The sequence below is a fragment of the Maniola jurtina genome, chromosome 13, assembly GCF_905333055.1.
Source record: "Maniola jurtina chromosome 13, ilManJurt1.1, whole genome shotgun sequence".
Lineage (NCBI taxonomy): Eukaryota > Metazoa > Arthropoda > Insecta > Lepidoptera > Nymphalidae > Maniola > Maniola jurtina.
This window is the reverse complement of record NC_060041.1, coordinates 10,680,906-10,694,929: the sequence shown is the minus strand read 5'-3', so window position 1 is coordinate 10,694,929 and position 14,024 is coordinate 10,680,906. Positions and strand designations below refer to the sequence as shown.

The 14,024-nt window shown below is 36.6% G+C and overlaps 1 protein-coding gene across 2 annotated transcripts; it reads right to left on the bottom strand.

Moving 5' to 3' along the window:
• Window positions 1–6,581: 6,581 nt before the first annotated feature.
• On the bottom strand, window positions 6,582–14,003 carry LOC123870917. 2 transcript variants are annotated; one of them, XM_045914415.1, is made up of 9 exons: window positions 13,904–14,003; window positions 13,054–13,197; window positions 11,937–12,101; window positions 11,379–11,507; window positions 10,322–10,456; window positions 9,724–9,915; window positions 8,434–8,829; window positions 7,383–7,513; window positions 6,582–6,845 (listed from the first exon to the last, which is right to left on the bottom strand). In XM_045914415.1, exons 1-9 carry the CDS (start codon window positions 13,962–13,964, stop codon window positions 6,696–6,698), a joined length of 1,503 nt encoding a protein of 500 aa, XP_045770371.1. In that variant the 5' UTR covers window positions 13,965–14,003; the 3' UTR covers window positions 6,582–6,695. The 2 variants fall into 2 exon arrangements, with proteins under 2 accessions (XP_045770371.1, XP_045770372.1); XM_045914416.1 differs by having other exon boundaries at window positions 13,054–13,185.
• Between the last annotated feature and the right edge of the window lie 21 nt (window positions 14,004–14,024).

Sequence of the window (14,024 nt, the reverse complement as noted above, 5' to 3'; positions counted from 1 at the left end):
GTCATGATTACTGTACCACACCACAAGTAGAAGAAACAAAGTTGTTTTTAGGGTTCCGTTCCCAAAGCCGTGATAGCCTAGTGGTTAAGACCTCCTATTCGAGAGGTCGGGGTTCGATCCCGGGCACGCACTTCTAACTTTTCGGAGTTACGTGTGTTTTAAGCAATTAAATATCACTTGCTTTAAAGGTGAAGGAAAACATCGTGAGGAAACCTGCCTAAGTAGGCTATGGCCAAACCCCCTCGCATTCTGAGAACAGACCCGTGCTCAGTAGTGAGCCGGCAATGGGTTGATCATGACGACCTGAAGGGTGCCAACGGGGCCCTATTACTAAGTCATCGCTGTCCGTTCGTCTGTCTGTGGGCTGTTTCTCATGAACCATAAGTAGAGTCCCCAAAGTGTGTTTTTCTATAGCTTATAGCCTTATAATACCAAATAATAATAAACCAAGAAAGCAAATTCAAAATGGCCGCCATTCCTAAATAAATAAAATGTAAATACATAGTACCTAATACCTTCGTATACGATCCGACTCCCACTTGACCGGTTTTATGTACTCGTATGTAAGTTGAATCGTCTCGGTCATATTACAGTCCTAGATCACTATGTAGGCAGTTATATTCTGTAGGATTATAATGTTTGTTCAAAGTTTATCTTGGTCGACTAACGGCTGAATTTAATAATAATCAATCTATCCATAATCTGTCGATAAGTGACGTTTTTAGGGTTCCGTACCTCAAAAGGAAAAACGGAACCCTTATAGGATCACTTTATTGTCTGTCTGTCTGTCCGTCCGTCGTGTCTGTCAAGAAAACCTTTAGGGTACTTCCCGTTACATGCTGTAACATACAGACTTGGACAAGACAAAACGATATAAATGAAAAATAAAACCAACGCTCTTATCTACTGTCATTGTTTTTTTGGATATTAAGAAAACTTACTTCGTTTTTACCTACTCTAAAAACGAAGTAAGTTTTGGGGTTCGTTAATACCTCCGCTTCTTCCGATTCTTAGGTACCGTTTTACTTCTTCTGAAGTACGGAACGCTCGGTGCGGGAGTCTGACTCACACTTGGCAAGTTTTTTTTACGTCAGAATCCTTAATAAGTGAAGGTATCAACCTACGACAAAACCTTTAGATAAACAAACCACAGTAATGAAATCTTCCACTGACGACAGTGGAAAAGTTAATATTGTGGTTTTTGCATATAAGCAATATCTTACCAGGTTTTTACGTGTCACATTTAGTATACTTGACTACAACCTGGCGACCTCGCACCGGAAAGCGCAGCGTTGGAAGACTCCCCACTAGGTGGGCAGACGTCATCGAGTCGCAGGGAGCCGCTGGATAGCGGCGGCGCAAGACTGTAGCGTGCGGAAATCCCTACAAGAGACCAGCAGTAAACGTCTATCGGCTAACAATGATAGACGCTGCGAAACCTGAACTTTCAGGTCAAATTTTTAAATTTTTAACTTTTTAATTAATTGCTTTTTCACGCACCCCTACACATTTTCACTCTCTTATAATCTCGCTCACACACTCTCTCTATCACGCACACACACTCGCGCAAACACACACACACACACGCACGCACACACACACACACACACACACACACACACACACACACACACACATACACACGCACACACACACATACACACTGAAATTCACATACAAACACACACCCACACACTGTGCAGCCTACTTTTTTATTTCCCTATTTATTTTTGATAACTGAGGGAGAGGGCTGGCTATCCTTAACAGATGTAAAAAATCTAGCTAGGTTAGCCAGTCCTTGATCTTGCAACACTCAAAAACAAAGTTATGTTACTAATTATTAATTATCTTACTTTGTCATCAAAAATTTGTTAAGTACCAAATTGTATAATAATCTAGTCTTAGTACATTGTTCAACAGTGTTTAAATTTGTGTGTTTATGTGTTTATGTTTTGCTCAATAAAATTTATTATTATTTTTCACAGCGTCTCGCCCGGGAGCCTGATGCGCTTGCTTATCAACTCCCATAGACATTAACTTCTGGATATTATAGGCCACATGCAGGTCACGTGTAGGCATCGATCCTGTAGGTGACGTGTAACGGAAAGAGAACCCATGTCCACCATCATGGGAAAGAAGTTCTCTTTATTTGGACACTAGCCGATGCCCGCGACTTAGCCCGCGTGGAATTGGGTTTTCCGAAATTCCGTTGGAGCTCTTTGATTTTCCGGGATAAAAAGTAGCCTATGTGCTAATTCAGGATATTATCTATCTCCATTCCCAGCCAAATCCGCCTAGTGGTTTTTGCGTGAAGGAGTAATAAACATACACAAACACACACCCACATACACAGATACACACAAACTTTCGCCTTTATAACATTAGTGTGATTTACAAAAGAGGAGCGCAAATCTCATAACCAAGATTGGTGTTGGTAGGAAGAATTGAAAGCAAAATGGATCCAGATCGCTAAAGACGCAAATGGTTGGACGATATAAGGGGTGCACAGGGCTTATAAGTAGTTACTACTTAGTTACCCTAAAAGTGCCCACGGACTTGAACTGAACTGCAGCTGAACTGCGCGTCGCGCCACCGCCCCGCACGATATTCTCTCCAGCCGCGACGCGCGGCAGGCAGTCGAGTGTCAGTTCGAGTCCGTGGGCACCTTAAGTCAAAAGAAGTGGATTTTGTATGATGACTGTCGAACTTAGTTTCGGATGATGATGATGTGGGACTTCCACCGCAGTCTCGTGCCAGGTTTTTATATGTTAAGAAAAACGCTTCGGCAATAAAAAAATACCACACCTCATCCACTCACACCCAATGGATTCGAATAATTATTATTATTATAAGGTTTTTTTAATTTTTTTGTCAAAAATAAATTACAGAACACGAATATACCTTGTTACACTCAATGAACACAAAATAACTACTGTTTTAATATTTTTTAAACAGCTAACTTCACTAATATATTAATACTAAATGATGCCGGCGACTTCATCCACACTGATTTAGGTTTGTTTAAAGATTCTATTGGTATTTCATATAATCTCTGTCCATATTTTTAAAGCGAAAGTGTGTTTCTTTGTTGCTTTATTATTGGTTTGTCCCACAATCACGTCGTAACGAGGCAAAGGATAGACACGTGATTTTGCAAAAGTGTAAATTAAAAATTTATAACACCCCCGACAAATGAAGGTTACATACAGTAATAACTAGAAAAGAGCTGATAACTTTCAAACAGATGAACCGATTTTCTTGGATTATAGCTAAGAACACTCTCGATCAAGCCACATTTCAAAAAAAAAAAACTAAATTTAAATCGGTTCATTAGTTTAGGAGCTACGATGCCACAGACAGATACACTGCAGATACACACGTCAAACTTTTAATTCCCCTCTTTTTGGGTCGGTGGTTAATAAATTAGACCTTTAAAGAGTGAAATAGACTACTTTTTATTCGTATCTATATTACTTACTACCGGAAATCAAAGAGTTCCTAAGGGATTTTTAAAAGCCGAATCCTCTCGGATGAATTCGCGGGCATCAGCTAGCTAAAACATAAATTGGTATTCTAAGGCGAAATTAATTAATAACCAAAAAAGGTGAAAACAGGTCTATGGTTGAGTAAGTGTATCAATTTTTTTTTTAATTATCTTTCTATATTTTCCACTTGCGAGCAACTGGTAACGTAGTGATTATACTCTTTGGCAACTGGAAATTCTAAAGAAATATTAACTCATAGTATTTAATGAATATTTGCTCTTCAATTCAGAGAAGGAGTTTAGTAAAATAAACAAACAATATTTATTCTTTTTTTAACCCCCGACCCAAAAAGAGGGGTGTTATAACTTTGACGTGTGTATCTGTGTATCGGTGTATCTGTGTATCTGTCTGTGGCATCGTAGCTCCTAAACTAATGAACCGATTTTAATTTAGTTTTTTTGTTTGAAAGGTGGCTTGATCGAGAGTGTTCTTAGCTATAATTCAAGAAAATCGGTTCAGCCGTTTGAAAGTTATCAGCTCTTTTCTAGTTACTGTAACCTTCACTTGTCGGGGGTGTTATAAATTTTTAATTTACACTTGTTTATCTAGTTAATGTCAATAACTTCAGTAGAGCTTTTTTAATTCCCATCGAAAAAGTAGATCCTAGGTAAGTCTCCAGAAAGCAAGGCTGCGAGTAGGCACATAAAACCGTGTCCATCAAGACTGGTTTTTTTTTTTTTAAAGTACCGTTTTCCCCTCCAATTAAGCGTAAAGCTTGTGCCAGGAGTTGGTACGACAATAGCGCAACGGGTGGGGTTTGAAGTTTGAACCGCCGACCTTTCGGAATTCAGTCCGCTCCTCAACTGTTGAGCTATCGAGGCTACAAAAGCATTAGATAATAATCATTTGATTGCCATGAAAACAGACAGATACTTTGGCATTTGTAAATTATAGCATTGTATCTGTATGGTTTACCTAGTATGTTAATTAATGAATTTTTAATTATATCTACAGGAGGAAGCAAGGTCTTGTTTTTTGTAAAGCAAGTTTCAACGATTTTAAATCTAAATATAGGTAGGAACTAATAACAAAACTGTAACTGGACGATTCCTGTATTTAAATACATTTTTAAAATTTCAATTGGAGGAAACATTACCGATATGGACCCCAAAATTAAGTAAGTACCTACTACTAATGTAGCTAAGTATATTCTATCAATGAAAGTACCTATTTACAAAATCGGATCATTAGTTCCTGAAATTAACCCCTACGTCCAAACATTCCTACCAACCTTTGTGTATTTTTAACAGACTGTCAAAAAAGCATTCTTAATTCGATCCTTTTTTTTAATGTTAAATTGACTGGGAATCGAACCCAGTACTTATCACGATATGGACGACATTACCTACCTCTACGCCAAAGGCCGTGAATTGTTATTTTCCACGTTTTTTTCAAGACCATATAAATACTTATACGTACATAATCCTTGTTGAGATTTAACAAAGAGCTATTTCTATGAATTCACGATCATCGATATAATATTATTACCTACTTATAAATTAGATTTCTATGAATTAATTTATGACGTGATAGTGACGTCTAGGTTTTCCACCCGAGTGATTAATAACTTGTTTTACACGCATACTCCTATAAACGGATGGATTCTACTATAGGTGGTATAATATCTAGGTAGGGTCAAACGGGGTTATTGTAATAGCGAGGTTATTGTACCTAATACCATAATAACAATTTCGCTACTCTAATACCATGCCGTGAGAGAAAAACTGGTGCTGCCATAATGATTGACTGATTTAAAAAATTACATATACTATAAGAAGCTTACCTAACTATTTCTATCTGCGTATTTTCTGTCTGTTTGCTATTAGGCACCTCGTAAGTAGGTACTATTAATTCCTAGTCCCTATTTAAATCCTAGTTTTTACTTAACACACAGACACACATAAAAGTCCGAATAATAAGTAAGTAAAAGAAGTTTTAAATTTTTACTGTTTTTATAACTGAGCTACTTACGCCAAACGACTCGCTCCATTGCCATTTCATTCAGCTTCACCTTTTCGCCCGTCGTGAGCTCCCGCTTTACAAAAGCACTCAGTCGGTATACTTACTCAGATTTTATTCTGGGTTAGTTATCATCCGATGAATAGAATAGAACTAACATTAAGGATTCTATTTCTCTTGATTTTTTGGCTACGTTTAAGACTTTATTTAGCTTATAATAGATGAATTCGTTTTATTTTATTCAATTTTGTTTAATTTTTATTTATTTTTATTTTATTTAGATGGATTCGTATTGAAATCTATTGTACTTTAGAATATAATATTTTTTTTTGCAATCAGACCTGCCAGCAAGTGATGATGCAGCCTAAGATGAAGCGCGCTTGCTTAGAAGTTGCCTATTCACTCTTCTATGACTATGATAAGATGATATTATAATGATTGACTATGATGATATGATATGATGATGAAGACCTATTTCTAAATTAGTTACAATAAGATTTACTTGAAATTGTACCTACTGTTGTCGAATACTTGAATTAGATAGAATTTAAGGTCAATAGACTTCAACGCGAGTGAAGCTCTTAGCTATATAAAAAGTTGTTTGTTACATTTATTTTTTGTAAACAAATTGTAAGTAGAAAAAAATCTTATAATGTTTAATCATTAATCATGAAATGGAACTTATCTATTAGACGACCTTAGAATTTATCATCACTTACCACCAGGTGAGATCGCAGCCAAGGGCTAACTTGTAATGGAATAAAAATAATAAAAAACTTATTCTGATAAATTATAAATTTATTTTCCGCCTTGTATCTTAATAGGTAGGTATAGTAAGGTAAAACCAGCCAAGTGCGAGTCGGACTCCCACACGAAGGATTCCGTAGTCCGTACCATCGTAAACGATTACGTACTTTAATTTGTTTACTAGCTGATGCCCGCGACTTCGTTCGCGTGGATGTAGGTTTTTTAAAATTCCCGTGGGAACTCTTTGATTTCCTGGGATAAAAGTAGCCTATGTGCTAATCCAGGGTATAATCTATCTCCATTCTAAATTTCAGCCAAATCCATCCAGTAGTTTTTGCGTGAAGGAGTAACAAACATACGCACACACACACACACACACACACAAACTTTCTCCTTTATAATATTAGTGTGATTTACGGACGGACGGATAGCAGAGGCTTAGTTTTATGTGTTCCTCTCTTTTTTCTCTGCAAGTATCGGTTTTAAAACGCCTATGACACGAGTGTATGATGATAAATAATCGTAATCTCTTTGCGGGGCCTCGTATAGTTCAGAACTCTCAAGCTGTAACTGGGCGTAATTTAGTTGTGTAGCCTGCAAAAACACAGAAAATGTTCTTAAAATCACTACTTATATTATAAATGCGAAAGTGTGTCTGTCTCTTTGCTAGCTTTTCACGGTCCAACGTTTAAAAATTTCGTGGGGCGCTTTGATTTTCCGGGATAAAAAATATACTATGTCCGCCTCCAGGACATCCCTGCATAAAATAGATCTTACGTTAGGAGGCTTTATCTGTTACGTTGTTTTTTTAAGAATACCGTGGAAACTCCTTGATTTTCTGGTCCTACAAAATAGCCTATACGTCCATCCTCGGGAAGCAGCTAACCCTTTACCAAATTTTGTCAGAATCGGTTAAACCTAACAGGATGGGTCATTAAAAGCTAGCAGACAGACACTTTCGTATTTATGTTCAATAGTATGGATTAGTATTTATTAAGCTTAATTAATTCCTAATTTAGTGCTTCCCGTTGTGATGTATGGACTTTCACAAAAGCTTTTGCTTTCTAACGTTCCATAATAACTATTTTATTTATTGACACTACTACTACTATAATACATTATACTACTTACATACAAATAAGTGTCATCGTTCACAGGTGTTGCCACTTTATATCGTCGATACAAGACTGTGCCAACTGTTACTAATATAACCAACACAGCGGCGATACTAGTAAGGCTGATGGCGAGGTTGTTAGGCGAGGCTGAAAAAAACAAGATAGGTAAAGTAAAAAATCGGTCGAGTGCGAGTCAGACTGGCACACGAAGGGTTCCGTACCATCGTAAAATAAATAACACTTATTTTTTAACTTTTATGGGGGTCATTTTGAAATTTTTATTATTTTTTTGTTGTAGCGGCAATAGAAATACATATTCTGTGGAAATTTCAACTCACTAACTATTACCGTTCATTATATAAAACCTAGTAACCAAGTAGTAATAATAAGGCGCGTTGGCACCCTTCGGGTACGAAACCTTAAAAACCGGCCAAGTGCGAGTTGGCTACGCACACCAAGGTATCCGTACCTTGGAAGGATAGTTACGTATTTTGTTGCTTAAATTACCTACTCCCAACTGCAAATGTAAGTTTGTAATCGCAAAAAAGTAATGGTAACTCAAATTAACTTAAAATTAAATTTTCGGATTTTTCCTTTACTTGTGCTTTGATACATTGCTTTAGCCTTTCGTGATTCCATATTTTTTTATTCAGATAGGTACAATTTAGCCCTTGACTTCAATCTCACCTGGTGGTAAGTGATGCTGAAGTCTAAGATGGAAGCGGGCTAACCTGGAAGAGATATGACAGTTTTCATGAAACCCATACTCCTATGGTTTCTACCTTTGGCACGGCTTTGCCGGTAGGGTGGTAACTAACCACGACCGATACCTCTAATACTAAAATAGGAGTTCTCGCGTTTTGATTTTTTTTTTTAAAGAATATTAGTCATTTTAATCATGACTAACATTCCCCTTTCCCCTCCAACTAAGCGTTAAGCTTGTGCTAGGAGTGGGTACGACAATAGTGCAACGGGTGGGGTTTGAACCGCCGACCTTTCCGTTTTCAGTCCGCTCCTATAACCGTTGAGCTATTGAGGCTCTAAATATATTAGGAACGTTTAATTACCTTTATCAGTTACCATTGTTATTCGTTCAGTTGTTTTAGTTGTTGTCACTTCGGTTATTTTTGTTGATATTTCTTCGATTGCTTTTGTTGTTGTTCCTGTAGTTGATTTTATAGTTGTTTCTTCGGTACTTTTTGTATTTGTTAATTCGTTAGTAATTCCCATTCTTCCTTCGATTGTTTTTGATGTTGTAGTTGAAAGTAGCGTTGGTGTTGTAGTTGAAATATAAGCTGGTTTACTCTCATAATGTGGTATTCTATTTATTTGTGCTGTACATACATTACTTGGCACAGGAAAAGTAAAGCCAGAGTTTATATTCGATTCGTTTCGTCCATAATCTTGGTTGAAATTATAAACTATGATGCATTCATCAAAACAGACGTCTGCTTTTTGCTTTTCTAGATTATAAAACAATAATAAATATCTATTATTACGAAATATGTACCTATATTAAAAATTAAAACAGGTATTACTATTTTTGGCCAGTCCGTCTGTGTTATAGTCATTTTATTCAGAAACTATTAAAGCTAGAAAGTTAAAATTTGGCAGATTTATAAGAAGGTACCTACCTACTACCTACTTCTATTTAGATGTACCTACATATTTTGTAGATTGCAAAAAAAATCTTTTTTTTTTTTTTTTTCTCTCGTCTGGCTTTTTACACTGATTAGCCAATGTCAAGTGTGTAGTTATTTACAAGTTAGGAAAACTATATGTATAAGTATGGACTTCGTCTGTGCTGGCGCCCGCCGACATACACGCGGCGCCCCTTTAGAGCGCTTCTCAGTCAGTTCCTCGGGCAGTTCCACCACCAATAAACACCAGCGGGACACAAAAACCGGCCACTTCTGACAAAAAACACTCCAAAAAGTCACAACACGCGCGCCAACAAACGCCACCACAGACCAAAAAAAAATCTTTAATATTAAGTAAGTAGGTACATACCTCCTAAAGGTGCCCACGCACTCGAACTGAACTGTAGCTGAACTGCGCGTCGCGGCAGCGCGCTGCACGATATTCTTTTCAGCCGCGTGGCGCGGTAGTGCCGCGCTACGCGGCACGCGCGTTGCAGTTCAGTTCGAGTGCGTGGGCACCTTAAATATGAAAAGTAGGGGTCGAAAAGATTTCAGCATTCCTCTCAATTGAGATCTCGTTGAAAAGATATTTTTAAATCAATACTGAGGATTCCAGTTTTTCCTATTTAGTAGTAGGTAATACTTAATAATAAATAATTTATGCTTTTTAGATTATATAAGAAGACGGATAAAATAGCGTAGGTACTTACTACTAACCTTTTTTTGTGTATCTAATAAAATCCACTAATTCTGTATCTTCGGATACTGTTACATTTTTTTCATTGATAAGTCTAATTAATACCGTATTATGATTTTTATAACTATGCACCAGTGTAAACTTTATTTTTTTATTAAAATGTGTCTCCGAATGGTTCTTAACTACTTTTATTCCTGTCGGAGAGACGTTAGCTGTAAATAAAATCACATGAATATTATAAACTGTTGTTATTCTTTCACTCAAAAACTACTGGACGGATTTGACTGTTTGGAATGGAGATAGCTTATATCCAGACTTAACACATTGCTACTTTTTATCCCGGAAAATCAGAGTTCCCGCGGGATTAAAAACCTATATCCACGCGGACGAAGTCGGGGGTTTCTAGTATTGAATATATAAAGTATAGTATAACTGTAACTGGAGGACTTCTGTACATTTAATTTATTTTGGCAGATTTTAACTTCACAAGGAATTTGGCTGAATTTTTCTTATTCCCTCGGGATAGGGAACAAAGGGGAATAATATTTTTACCGAGCGAAGTCGTGGGCGGTACTTAAGTTAAGTATAAGTAGGTACGGATAGTTGGTACATACTTACTACTTTTATAAAAAAGCTGAACGGAATGAGTATCTGATGGTATGTTTTTTAACACTACCTCAATAGTTGCTACTTCCTTCCCTTCCAGAATCTTGATGATTTGGGGGCCATGGAGAACCTTTCTCGAACTTTCTCCTATGAATTGAAAAATTGAAAGTGAGTAACTGTAGGTACAGGCATAACTGAGTAGGTTCCTGCGGTAGTGGAGCGGCGCGGGAGGGGTGTGATGACGTGACGCGAGAGCTCAGTGATTCGTCCACTTGTGACAACTGTCACCCTCCCGCACCGCTCCACTACCACAGGAGACTCTTCAATCACATCTCTAAATAGTGTAAAACAAGTGTAAATTAAAAATTTATAACGCCCCCGACAAGTGAAGGTTACAGTAACTAGAAAAGAGCTGATAACTTTCAAACGGCTGAACCGATTTTCTTGGATTACAGCTAAGAACACTCTCGATCAAGCCACCTTTCAAACAAAAAAAAACTAAATTAAAATCGGTTCATTAGTTTAAGCGCTACGGTGCCACAGACAGCTACACAGATACACAGATACACACGTCAAACTCATAACACCCCTCTTTTTGGGTCGAGGGCTAATAAAGTCACTTAAGCTTAATATGAGGGTCGTTGTTTCGAAATTAGAAACAGTTAAATTTTATTTATTAGCTAATGTAGTTTGGGGAAGATATCGCCGATTCATCTGTGCATGCGCGCGTGATTTTTTGTTTTTAAACTTTTGAAAAGAGGTTTCATATTATTGCACTGAGAATTTCAAATAATAAATAGTGTAGGTACCTAGAAAGACCTAATTTTATATTATTTTATATTTTAGTAGGCATTTAAAGAACCTTGTTACCAGTAAGTATGAAACTGTCCAGTAATTTCTATTATCGTCCTGTTGGAAATCGCTGGCGTGTGGACAGAAAAGAGAGTTTTTGTTTGTAGTTTGTAATTATAGTTTTTTTTAATAATGATGAAATTTCCGAGCAAGTGGGGGAAAATTATTTTTACTTGATTTATTTTAATATGAATAAAATATACCTATAATTTCTTACCGTATCGTTCATGTCTTGGATAATTCGCTGCGACCCACTTTAAATATCCTGGATCGCTCTGGTAGGCCGAAACATCAAACTCTAGTTTACAGGAGCTCGAACAATTATAATTGTCTACGGGTACACTATCTGAAAATTGTTTCATGCGTTTATTTTCTCGTGTGCCTGAGTGTTGTGGGTAACAGCAGCGCTTGGGCCGGTGTACCCTGGTAACATGGTAAACGATTTCTCTTCATAAGCATGCATCATGCATTCTCTTCATTTGGCATGCATTGCCAAATTAGACGTTTACACGTGCACGTCTAATTGACAATGAAATTAATATCGTGAAACATGCGTGAAACTAATTTCGTGTCACCATATCTATGGTGTCACCTTTGTTAAGGACTTGTTATCTCCCAAAACCACCATGATCCAAATTTCATAGTCGCTGATCGTTCCTCCCGGTGTCAGGGACAAAACGCAGAGGGACCATAGTAATATAAGTCTATGAGCTCTCTCATAGACTTATATTACTATGGTCCCTCTGCGTTTTTCCCTTTCAGCTTTATCACTCACCGTTTTTTTCTAAAATAAATTGTACTAATGGTATCTTCACACGTGTATAGCCATCATAATTATTAAAGTTCACGTTTAATAAAGATTGATCAGGTGGGTCTGTAAAATCCATGGGGTCGAACTCGAAGTAAGTTTCATAATAACTAATGGACAAGTGATTTTCTGCTGAAATAGAAGTAGATAAGTACTTTAAAAAAATATATTAGGTACCTTATAATATTATGCAGCTAAGTAATTTTTAAGGCTCCGTACCTCAAAAGGAAAAACGGAACCCTTATAGGATCATTTTGTTGTCTGTCTGTCTGTCCGTCTGCCTGTCTGTCGTATCTGTCAAGAAAACCTATAGGGTATCTACTTCCCGTTGATCTGGAATCATGAAATTTGGCAGGTAGGTAAGTCTTATAGCATAAGTAAAGGAATAAATCCGAAAACCGTGAATTTGTGGTTACATCACCAAAAAAAAATTAAAATGTGTTTCAATTTTCAAAGTAAGATTATACTATACCAAGTGGGGTATCATATGAAAGGGCTTCACCTGTACATTCTAAAACAGATTTTTATTTATTTTATGCATAATACTTTTTGATTTATCGTACACAATTTCGGCAAAAAAATACCCGAGTCCGAAGCCTTGGTACTCGAGTCTGACTCGCACTTGGCCGGTTTATATTATAATTAGGTAGGTATTTTAAATAGGTAGGCACCTATACCTACTATAAAATCCTGGGATAGAACCCCCGACCCGAATAGAGGAGGCGGACATCTTAACGATTAGGCTATCAAGGCTCTACTAAAAACATAATTATAGTAAAAGTTACACGAAAACAATGGTTTAGTGGAATAGTTCCTCTCCCGTGCGAAGTCGGGGCGGGTCGCTAGTCCATACTTAATAATATTATAAATGTGAAAGTGTCTGTTTGTCTGCTAGCTTTTCACGGCCCAACAATTTAACCGATTTTGATGAAAATTGGTACAGAGTTAGCTTACATCCCGGGGACGGACATAGACTACTTTTTAACCCGGAAAATTAAAAAATTCCCGGTTCATTTTTAAAATCCACGCCGACCAAGTCGCGCTTATTATCTAGTACCTACTAAATAAAATTAATTAGACTTACTGTTTCCTAAATTCGGGTGTTCAAGTTCAGGGGATTTCAGGTTCTTTGGTACGTCTTTTAAAATGATTGTAACAGTTAACGTAGCATACCTATAAAAACTCACGCACTTAATATTTTTGTTTTCTGAAGACTCTGAAATCGAAACTGAAAATAGAAATAAAATAAAGGTAGAGTAGACAGAGAGGCGAATCGGATCACTTTTTAATGTTTCGTACCTCAAAAGGAAAAACGAAACCCTTCTAGGATCACTTTGTTGTCTGTCCGTCCGTCTGTCGTGTCTGGCAAGAAAACCTATAAAGTACTTCCCGTTGACCTAGAATCATGAAAGGCAGGTAGGTAGGTCTTATCGCACAAGTACTTGAAGGAAAAAAAATCCGAAAACCGTGAATTAGTAGTTACATCACAAATAAAAAATTAAAATGTGTTCATGACATAAAATATAACTTCATATGAACAAAAATTAGATAGTATTTTCAATTTTCAAAGTAAGATACCAAGTGGGGTATCATAAGACCTGTACATTGTAAACATATTTTTATTTATTTTGAACCTATTTCAAAAAAGGAGGAGGTTCTCAATTCGTCGGAATCTTTTTTTTTTTTAATGCTTAATAGGTATGTAGAAATATCGAAAAATACCCAAGTACTGTTATGTGTATATGTTAAGTGATAATGACTAAATCATACTAGGTAAAGTGTTAATAAGTACTATTAGTAACTGTTAGTAATTATTGCCTATCTATTTTTTTTTTTTGATGATGACCTAGAATGTGATGAATACCTATACCTACCTATTGATTTTTGTTGGCTATAAGTAGATATACGTATAACGAAAAAACCGAAATGCTTACCTTGAACAAACACATTTAGAAACCAAATTATATGATAGCTGTTTAAGTTAAAAAGGAACATTTTTAATTTTAAATTCACTACACTTCCAACTCAATATTGTACTGAGTATGGTATATGGTA

What these genes read in the sequence shown, in the direction of transcription:
- LOC123870917 (XM_045914415.1), bottom strand. Translation starts at nt 13,964, where the DNA reads ATGTTCCTTTTTAACTTAAACAGCTATCATATAATTTGGTTTCTAAAT. An exon ending in AACAATGGTAACTGATAAAG is followed by an intron (nt 7,514 to 8,433) that starts GTAATTAAACGT and finishes TGTTTTTTTCAG; the next exon opens with CCTCGCCTAACAACCTCGCC. An exon ending in ACGATGACACTTATTTGTAT is followed by an intron (nt 6,846 to 7,382) that starts GTAAGTAGTATA and finishes GTGTTTTTGCAG; the next exon opens with GCTACACAACTAAATTACGC.